The 10169-nt window shown below is 38.0% G+C and overlaps 1 protein-coding gene across 4 annotated transcripts; it reads left to right on the top strand.

Annotated features, from left to right (window-relative positions):
* Positions 1–610: 610 nt before the first annotated feature.
* cass4 (Cas scaffold protein family member 4) lies at positions 611–10169 on the top strand. Of its 4 annotated transcripts, XM_027144006.2 has the most exons (7): positions 612–785; positions 5821–6078; positions 6852–6929; positions 7065–7157; positions 7296–8609; positions 8728–8814; positions 9146–10169. In XM_027144006.2, the coding sequence occupies exons 1-7, from the start codon at positions 780–782 to the stop codon at positions 9551–9553; spliced, it is 2244 nt and encodes a 747-aa protein (XP_026999807.2). In that variant the 5' UTR covers positions 612–779; the 3' UTR covers positions 9554–10169. The 4 variants fall into 4 exon arrangements, with proteins under 4 accessions (XP_026999808.2, XP_026999807.2, XP_047666214.1 ...); XM_027144007.2 differs by lacking the exon at positions 7065–7157 and having other exon boundaries at positions 611–785; XM_047810258.1 differs by lacking the exon at positions 612–785 and having other exon boundaries at positions 5904–6078; positions 6878–6929.

The following is a 10169-nucleotide window of genomic DNA, read 5'->3' as shown; positions in this document are numbered from 1 at the left end:
AGGCCCTAACCCATAAACTGTGCAGCTCTGTTCTTGGATTAAATTGTAACACAAATAAATTGGTAGAATATGGTCAGTAAACACTAAAATAAAGTGTGTCTCAGACACTTTTTGCCTGTAAATACAATTTGCTCCCAACATTAACAGGTCCTTCTTAAGGCTTTACTTCATTGTGTCCCGAAAGGCCAAAACACCTGTGAATCTCAACATTTATAATAAAGCCATCTTAGTAAACCAGAAGGACACTGTAAGAGACAAAAGCAGGAGGCTATTTTCACAGAATATAAAACTTGTACACAGTACTGAGAATATTTTGATACAATGGGAACTCAAACTTCTGCTTTAGACAAGAAAAAACGACCACAAACCATACTAGAGGTTTTTAGCTGAAAAATGACGTAGCACATGGAGCTGTAGAGGAGCGCTGTGATTGGCTGAGCAGAGTACACGATATCGTTGCCTGTTTGTCTGCCACGCCCCTTGAGACTCAGTGTGTGTGTGTGTGTGTGTGTGTGTGTGTGTGTGTGTGTGTGTGTGTGTGTGTGTGTGTGTGTGTGTGTGTGTGTGTGTGTGTGTGTGTGTGTGTGTGTGTGTGTGTGTGTGTGTGTGTGTGTGTGTGTGTGTGTGAGTGAGCGAGCGAGCGAGTGAGCGAGAGAGAGAGAGAGAGACATCAGCTACCGGGTGATTTTTAGTGAGAGAACCAGACTTTAATTCGTCTATCGCCATGTTTAAACTCTGAATTTACCTCTGGGTGGAATATTACTTTTGTCCTCAACAAAATGGAGGTAAGCTATATATATATATATATATATATATATATATATATATATATATATATATATATATATATATATATATATATATAAAGCAGGTAATTTATTTTGACAGGCAAGATGAACTACAATGTTATATGTACATTAAGTATTTATTAAAGTTCTGAATTTTTCATATAAAACCTAAAGTTTTATGTAGAATTTAATATGATTTAGTTGTAAATAAAGTCAACAGTTGTAGATGAATATGTTTTATAAACACTGGTTTTGAGAAAGGTCGTTAAGAAGAAAAGGGTTAATTTTCTAAGGTTTATTTTCAAATTTTCTAAATGGTTAATTAAATTATTAGTAATGGTTTGTTAACATGTAATGTGGAGCAGCAGCCTAGTCACTTTAACTCTTTAACCCAGTTCAGAGTTGTATGCTAGTGATGGGTAGATTATGGGTTCAGATCCCTGAACCATCAGTGAACAGCTGTAGGACTTTTCCCCTCAAGTACTCACCTATATTCTTGCATTGTATTCATGAGCTCATGTAGCCATGAGCTCAATTTTCTTTGTAAAGGACTGGAGAAATGTTGCTATGTTTTCACCTCATGACTTTATGAGCATCAGATTTTGACAGTATATTCCTCTTTTGTATGCGCTGTGAGCCCATGCACCACACTGACCTCCTTTGAACCCCCTTTGAACCCCCTAAACTTTATAGGTCCCCTATTTTGCATTGTAACATGATCCTGGGTCTAAAAAAGACAGTGTGCTGAGGCTGAGAATTTACAAGTGTTTTAATTGCTTTTGGTCAGATCCTTTGAAATCTATTTGCAGACGATTTTGGGCTGATGCTACACTGAGGCTGTTTTATCAGAATTATACTGATTTGATATACAGTACTGTGTAAAAGTCTCTGACACGTAAATTTTTATAGAACTTGTGTCTTAAATGTTTGTTTTAAGTATTAAGCAAAAAAAGGTGCCTAAGCATTCTGCATTTTTAGAAAACAGCTTTTATTGTCTTTTATAAGAGCATGAAACAAGATAGTTATGAATTTATAAAACTGTTATGTAATTTTTAATCACAACAAAAATTAACTTTCTTTTTGGCACTACTCTTTATGGTTTGTTTTTATGTGGCAAAATGTTTTGTTTCTTTACACATGCACTTTCAACTACTGGAACTACTTTCATTTCCTATCTTTTTACCACCTTTTTTCCATGATTCATCCTTCAAATGCAACTATATATATATATATATATATATATATATATATATATATATATATATATATATATATATATGAAAAGCACAAACAAGGAAGCTGTGCATCTTTTGAAATCTTAAGCAACCAGTGAGATGAGTTTGTGTCTAAAATGATTCCTGCATGGGTGTCTAGCTCTCCAGATGTTTGTCTCTGTCTCTATTTGTGTGTCCAGCATGTTGCAGCATAAGCTATAGTCAGAGCAGGAAGTTGAGTGGAATCCGGCAAGTGTGCTAGCGAACTGCTGGTATTGATTGTCAGAGTGAAGAGGCAGGGTGAACTGCTCAGTCAGATCAGGTTTTCTTCTTCAATATTTCAGGGTCATGAGTTTAGGCAGATTAAGCAGTTTGTTTGTTATTTGGTTTTGCTGTATTGTTGCAGATATTTAGTTCAAACTGACAATAAAAAGTTCAGGTTTTGACACTTAAAGAAATCAGATTACTTATGAAATTGCCTTTAAATTTGTGTTGCTGTGGGACAGTGCTTCAACATATTTAAACCCTTTAACAAACTTCACACTAATGAAAATGCAATGGAAAATCTGCTTGCAGTCCTATTAGATAATTTAATGACATGTGGAAAGCAAATTTATTATTGTTTTGACACAATTATAATTACGAAGTTGTATAGAAGTATATCATTGTTGGTTAGCTGCTGCTTAGCCAGACAATGATCAGGATGTTTGGTTACTATTCTTGAATTGCTTGATTGCATTTATTACAGATAAAAGATTTTTTATTTTGTAATCTAATGAATGTGCTCAAAACCAGTTGCAGTCTATCTGTTTGGCAAAGGTATTTGGTAATTGTAGATTTTGGTGGGGTGGTTAAAAAAACATTGTTTTCCAGCTAGCAGGTGTCTTAATCATATTAGATTGGTAATCAACACTAAACATCACATAAAAATTCAACTCAATTTTTTCTTAATTTTTTAAGTTCATGTGTAACCTAAGGCATTATAAATAACTAAATAAATTTATTTTTAATTATACATAAAACTGTGGTGAGGGGATATTTTACCCTGCAAAAGCAGTGGTTCGCAAATGCATGAGGGTCCAGAAAGCAGCTTTAAGCTAACCACAAAAACTGATAAGCATGTGTGGCAGCAGAAGGCCCACTCACTCCGAGCATCACTTCTATCTTGCAAGCATTCATGCATTTAAAGGAGATACTCCATCTCACTTGCAAAAGAATGTATCTATACCACTTTAGTACTACATTTGTTTTGTACCACCAGGTATTTACCAGAAGTGTACAATCATTTGCATATCTCTTTCCATGGCGCTATATAGTATGTGGTCATGAGAACAAAAATCATGTCACATATCGTGTTCATTATGGCTCAGCCGGAGTTCTTCACCACAGTGCAGTCTGCAAATAAAGGCTACAGCTGAATGATGTTCAGAATTCACTATCCAAAACAGTATTCAGTAATTTAGAAGAATAGCATCCTTCCGCTGAATAATTTTGTAGGGTTGGAATCCCATAGTTCAGGGACAGGAAATACCAGGGCAGCTAATAAGGCAAGTAACACAGACACGCTGGGGCCTGAAGAGGCCATAAGTCACAGAATCCTCCCAACTTAGCCCAATTTATGTTCCTAAGATGGCTGATCTGGATGAAGTGGGTGCACAATATGGCCACTGGCACATAGTTTTTGAAAATATTCTTGTAAGAGATCCTGCTTATGCCTTTGTCGTTCTTTGCTTTGCCTCCTTATTGCCATACACCCTTTGCTGGGGTAGCTCTAATTATGTATTTATCTTGTGGAGATGTACTGAGCTTGCACAGGACATTTCTCACTCCCATGGTCATAGGTCAACATGAATGTAGGGCATAAGTCCCCCAAGAATATCCCCTATGAGTCCAAAATGCCAGATGTGCTTGCACAAATTCACACATTTTGTAGGATAAATAAATTATATTGCAAACATTGGAAGAGGGAAAATGGATTATGGAGTGGATAATGGCTGTACCATCCCTGCAATGGCCTGGAATCTCATCCAATGTTCTTCCGCCTCGCTGCCAGTATTCCCAGTTTAAGCTGCATCTGTATTAACACTAAAAATGATAAAACAGTTACAATGAGTGAGTGAGAGTAATGGCTGTATCAGTGAAGAGACACACACCATGGTTTCCCGAGACTGAGAAAAAAAGAAAACTGTAACTCCCATTTTGGGCTAGTTTCAGGTCAGTGTGTATGGTTTTTGAACTGAAATTGCTAGCAATTGCTTAGAAAATTTTACCCTGACAAGGCACATATCTCTGTCTCTCTGTTTCAATCTATCTATTTCTTTTTTTTCTCAAACACACACTCACACACACTGTTTTCAATTTAATTCATTACTAAGAAATACAGCAAAAGGTGCATTTTGGAAATGCAGATTTCTAAAGAAAGACAAAGACCTAAGTCACAGTGTGTCAGTGTGATTGTGGTTATTATGCTAAAAGAAGTGCAGTATGACAGGTGTTTCTCACACCAGCCTGCTTGATCTCAATAAAGCATTTGTTGTCAAATGTTAATCTAGAAAGAGAGGTCAGCTTCATTTAAAGCTGCCACTAGTAGGATTTATCAGTTTGAAGCTGATGACTAAGGAAGGAAGGCAGCCGCATGTGGGGAGTAAGGATAGACTGAGCCACTGGGTGTTAACAAGTTCAAAGTAATTGGTCAAAGTAATAGGTCAAAGTTGGAGGGACATGCTTACATTGGTTACATGAATACATCATTTTTAAAGGAAGTGTCTGAGATGAGGGGAATTCACAACACCCTGAAAACGACATGACATAAGACATAACTGTGGGTAGATAGCTCATCATCATTGAAAGCTCTGCTAAATCCTTCTGAAATGTTCATCACTTCCTAGAATTGTCAGCTACTATGATTCACAGTAAAAGTTATAGTTCAAATGGTTTTCATGAGCTTCACTTTACTGTCACTGACTCTTTTCTGTGATGTTTTAATCATACCCTGTTGGTACTATTCATTAGCAATATACAGTACGTGTCCATGTGTGCGTGTGTTTATGCACATTGTAAGTAGCATATGTTTGTGCTGCATTTAGGATTTATTGATGGTGTGTATTTCTACAAATTCCTTTGAATGAAAGTGGTCCCTGATTGATATATTGGACTAATCTGTTTTGGGGGTTTCTGAGATATAAATGAACTATTTTGGAGAAGTAGTTTGGAAATAGCTTCCTTTTAGTTCTCCAACAGAAGCTCTAACAGGAAGCAAAAGCCAGGCACATGAAGTGGCTTTTGTAACTAGTTACATCTGCCAGTAACTAAAGCCATCCTAGTGCAGTTTAACGGACTGTAATGGCTTACATATATTTACTAATGACCTAATTATTTTGGTTTATTTTTATTTTTTGGACAGCCAGTCTTTCAGATGTACAACAACAGATAACAACAGATAAGACATCTTTAAGAGTTTCAAGAAATTAGTAATGAAATATGCCATGATTCACAAACCATTAGAGTTCATTTAGCACCAGCCATTTTGGAATGGAGTGTATTTTAATGCAGACCTGATTTTAAATGACGTGTCTCTGGAAGGATTATACACTGGATTACTTTTCTGGCTACAAAGAATCTAGGGAATAAAGTCACTAACATTCCTAAGAGTGCATAGCTATGGCTGAGCCTATTATCATCATCACACAACGGCCTTGTTTGTTCTGAGCATTACTTCGGGAAGGCACTAGCTACCCCGTTAGTCATTGTGCTTATGCATCTGCATTGTGGAGAGGTTTTGTATTGTGAAAATACATGATGTAATGTTTTCTCCCCAGACCATCCTGGCCAAAGCACTCTATGACAACACAGCTGAAAGCCCAGATGAGCTGGCCTTCTACAAGGATGATGTTGTTGTGGTGATAGAGAAAACTGTTGAGGGCAGTGTGGGCTGGTGGAAATGCTCTCTGAATGGCCAAGAAGGCCTGGCACCGGCCAATCGACTACGACTCCTCTCACCCTCAGAAAGTATTTATCAAACACCACGGCCAGCAGAAGCAAGTCTAACTTATGAGGCAATGGAGAAGGGAAACAAGGTGCCATTCTCACACATAGTACACAGTCATGTCATTTTCCCATGGAAATCTGAATCTCTGGACAGAAACTACTCTCTAAATAAAGTATGCCTGATTTATTTATTATTTTAAGAGGAAGAGTGTATGTTGATGTGGTGGAGATGAAAGGTAATGCATATAGCAGCTTTTTAATGAATAAACAATATTAACTTGAAGATTTACATTAGTAATGTTTTAGTAGCTAAATGTCAAGATTACCCCGCAGTCATCTGAACATGATGTGGATAATTGAAAACCTAAACTGAATTTTGGTAATGAGGTTAGTATTCTCCCCATGCATAAATATCAGATTTTACTCCAAAAAGCCCTGGTAGTGAAACAACTGCAGGTTAATAGGCAGTTATGCGGTAGCGCCTGCTGGCTAAAGCACTAGCAGATGCTTTGGCTTGGTCTCTGCCTAAGAATTTATATGGGACTATAAAATAACTTGGAGGAAAGACTACAGACAACACTAACTACAACCAGCAGAAAGAAACAAAAGGAAGGAGGAGTGTCATTTGCTGGTGGAGTTGATTAGTCAACATGTTGCTGATTTTCCCTCGTGCTTCAGGGAATTTTTTTTTACATTTACGGTAGTTCTTTTATAGTTAATGTGCTTCATGGTTTAAATTAGACAACTGGTTTGAATGAGCAGAGTTTAGTATTTCTGCCAAAAAACAAATTCTAATATGCCTCCATAAGGGAAACAAATGGTATAAAGGTGACAAAGATTTGATTTTTTGTTTGTTTTAAAGATGGTACATGGTGTCTTCACTCCCAGCACAGATATGTATGCTGTTCCTAGACTTTGGAGAAAAGGCTCGTTATACACGGTAAGGCTATTTAAGCTAATGTATGAATGTTAATATTTGATACAATATTCTTAAATAACACAGTCATACAATATTTCTCTTAATTATTGACTAATCAAAACATGAGCAACAATTTATGCCTTTCCATAAACACAGCCACTATCACCACGGCCTACATTAAGACAAACATTAACTATCATTCAGAAGAGATCCGAAGTCATTGATAACAGCAAATCCATAGCATCTGAGGTATATGTATGTGCAAAATACAGTAGTCAGCTATTCTGTAGCTTGTCTTAAATATCTTATAATAAATATATTACAAATGTAATACCATGTAACACATTTTATTAATGTTATACAAAAATGTCATCTAATGTTTTACAGATTTATGCTGTACCACCCACACCCTCAAAAGATCCCAATTATGATATTCCTGTTTCTTCTAAAAGTGAGCCACACTTAAAGTTAGTTTCCAACTTCAACACTTTGCCTAATCCACGGAAGTGTGAGCAGATATATGATGTGCCTGTAGCACTGGAAATGCCCATCAGTGTACATGGTTTCTATGGCACAATGCCATCTAAAGGTGCACATTCTGGAAAAGAGGTCTATGATACTCCAACATCATGTGTTCGTCTTGCAGCAGTCAATGCTGGCTGCATCTATGATATCCCAAAATGTAGGGAGAAAACACAACAAAGAACAGACTCCAACCTCAAAGAGGAAGGCTGCATTTATGATGTGCCACCTAGCCTCAATAAAAGAGAACCCATTCTGAATGTACTAACACTCCCAAATCAGATAGTTACAAACCCGGGTAATTCGGAAAATGCTTCCAAACCTATTGAAGACAGGTGCAAACCTGGTCCAATGCATGATCTTCCTCGTAGACAATCATCATGGGGAAGACAGATTATGGTGTCCAGAGAACTACAAGAGAGGAGGGCAAAAACCACCGAAAATGAGGTAAAGAATGATATAGGTGTGTCTGTTTCTGAAAACCAAAGGGACTCCACAGTGTCCAACTCCTCCAACACCTCCAGTTCTTCCAGGAGCTCCTGTGACTCTATGTTTGGCTCCACCTCACCAGAGCCACTACGGGAGGTCACACTATCCCCAGAGGAAGCAGCCCAAAGACTTTTGCAACTCCAGGAAACAGTTTGTCAGGCTGTGCCCCAACTGATGGACTTTGTAAGTAGCCACTGGAGAAGCCGTGAGCATCTGGGCCAACACCTCCAGCAGATTCGTGCAGCCTCAGAGGATGTGGCCAACTCAGTCACCTCCTTTCTCAACTTTGTTCTAGATATCAGAGGTAATGCACTGCGGCTTACTGACTCTAACCTGCAGGCCAGGCTCCAGAAGCAGCTCTCTATTGTGGAGAACTCAGGACTGATTGTACAGAACTCTGTGGATGCTCTTTGCGGCTTAGGTTGGCCTCTGGATGTCCTGGCTCAGGATCCGGGGCAGCCACAGATTTCAGACCAGCTGGAGCGCTTTGTCATGGTTGCTCGGACTTTGCCAGAAGACATGAAACGGTTGGTGTCCATTATTAATGCCAACAGCAAGCTTCTGTTCAGAAACTCATCAAAAGAGCCAGAAATGCCAAAGAACACCAGTCTACCACATGTTATAAAAAGCATTGGCAAGAATGAACCACCGTTAGATAAAGAGTGGGATGATGATTATGTACATCTTCAGGTATGCTGGACTTTTCTAAAATGATTAAAGAGTACATGGATCTGAATACCCTAAGTGTCTGTCTATATAACAAATCAAGATCCATATTCTTAGATATTTGACATTTGCATTTTTACAGACCAAGACAGAATTTGAAAAGCTACAGCAAACTGAAGAAAAAAACGACATAAAATTGGACATGAATCAACACAATGAGAAAAAACAGGTAATGATTTATACCTGATCATTTATACCTGCCAGAAATGAAGCAGACTCCAAAGTCAGCAGGATCTCTGGTCATGATTCTTAATTACCCTTTCACAACTGCTCATTTCCTCTTTAACTACAACTGCATCCATCCTGTTTGGGTACTCACTCACATACACACGCACGCACACACACACACACACACACACACACACACACACACACACACACACACACACACACACACACACACACACACACACACACACGTTGGAATAAGCTTATTGTTGTAGTTAGGGAAACTTTGTAGTGGAATGTCTCACTGTTTTCTTTATATTTGTAATTTTCAGGTTTCCAAACCAAAGCCTACATCCTTTGATCGTACAAGCCAACATAAGCCTCTGATTTCTGACCACTGCCGACTCTATTTTGGGGCCACCAGAAAAGCCATTGCTGTGTTTGTTTCTAGCCTGGAGGAGCAACAGCCCCCTGAGAAGTTTATATCCCACAGTAAGCTGGTGATCATGGTGGGCCAAAGGCTAATAGACACCCTTTATTGTGAGGCCCAGGGTAGGGAGGACAGTCAGGAGCTCCTACACAAAAGCAACCACTTGTGTGCCCTCCTCAAGCATCTGGCAGTGGCCACCAAAAAAGCAGCGCTACACTTTCCTGACAAAGTGGCAATCAAGGAAGCACAGGACTTTGCCAAAGAACTGGCTCAGAGGGCACACCAATTTCGCATGTTTATGGAAAATTAAGCTGTTTGTGAAAGGACAGCAGTATAGTGCTTTGTATAAGTCGACACATACCTACACGCTCTGCAGTTGTGCAGTTCTTGTGCAGTTCTTCTATTAGTGTGAACACTGGAATAGCAAAAATATACCAGAATAAGTGGAGAACTTTTTTGGACTAGCAATAGATTAGAATGAAATTTATAGCAAAACATGCAATTTTCTTGATGCTAGATGTTGTTAGCCAGAATTTCAAAGCAGAATTTCAAAGTAGAATTATTATGAAGCAATAGAAGAAAATATTTCCCTCCGTTCTAATAAAAATCAGTCTTATTAGAAGGGTGTTTAATAATAGTATTTGGGTCAGATATGGAAATTTGTGCCTAAATTGTGGATAGGGTAATATTTTAAATACAAACAAATAAAATTAAATTTCGAACACAAAAGAGACAAAGGATAGGACTAAGATCCCTCCACCAAAAGTCTCCATGTCAACCCTTTTGTACATGTTGTATAGTAGGAAGATACTCAGGTGTCAGAATTGATTTTTGCTTATATTAACAAGTAATGTAAAAATAATTCTGGAAGCTACTGTGTGTACATTGTAGAAGAGTATAAAATACATAAGAATTTTTGAAATTTC

Source organism: Tachysurus fulvidraco, chromosome 2 (genome assembly GCF_022655615.1).
Source record: "Tachysurus fulvidraco isolate hzauxx_2018 chromosome 2, HZAU_PFXX_2.0, whole genome shotgun sequence".
NCBI lineage: Eukaryota > Metazoa > Chordata > Actinopteri > Siluriformes > Bagridae > Tachysurus > Tachysurus fulvidraco.
This window is presented reverse-complemented; position numbering and strand designations above follow the sequence as displayed.

What these genes read in the sequence shown, in the direction of transcription:
- cass4 (XM_027144006.2), top strand. An exon ending in CAATGGAGAAGGGAAACAAG is followed by an intron (nt 6,079 to 6,851) that starts GTGCCATTCTCA and finishes TTTGTTTTAAAG; the next exon opens with ATGGTACATGGTGTCTTCAC. An exon ending in GAAAAGGCTCGTTATACACG is followed by an intron (nt 6,930 to 7,064) that starts GTAAGGCTATTT and finishes CCATAAACACAG; the next exon opens with CCACTATCACCACGGCCTAC.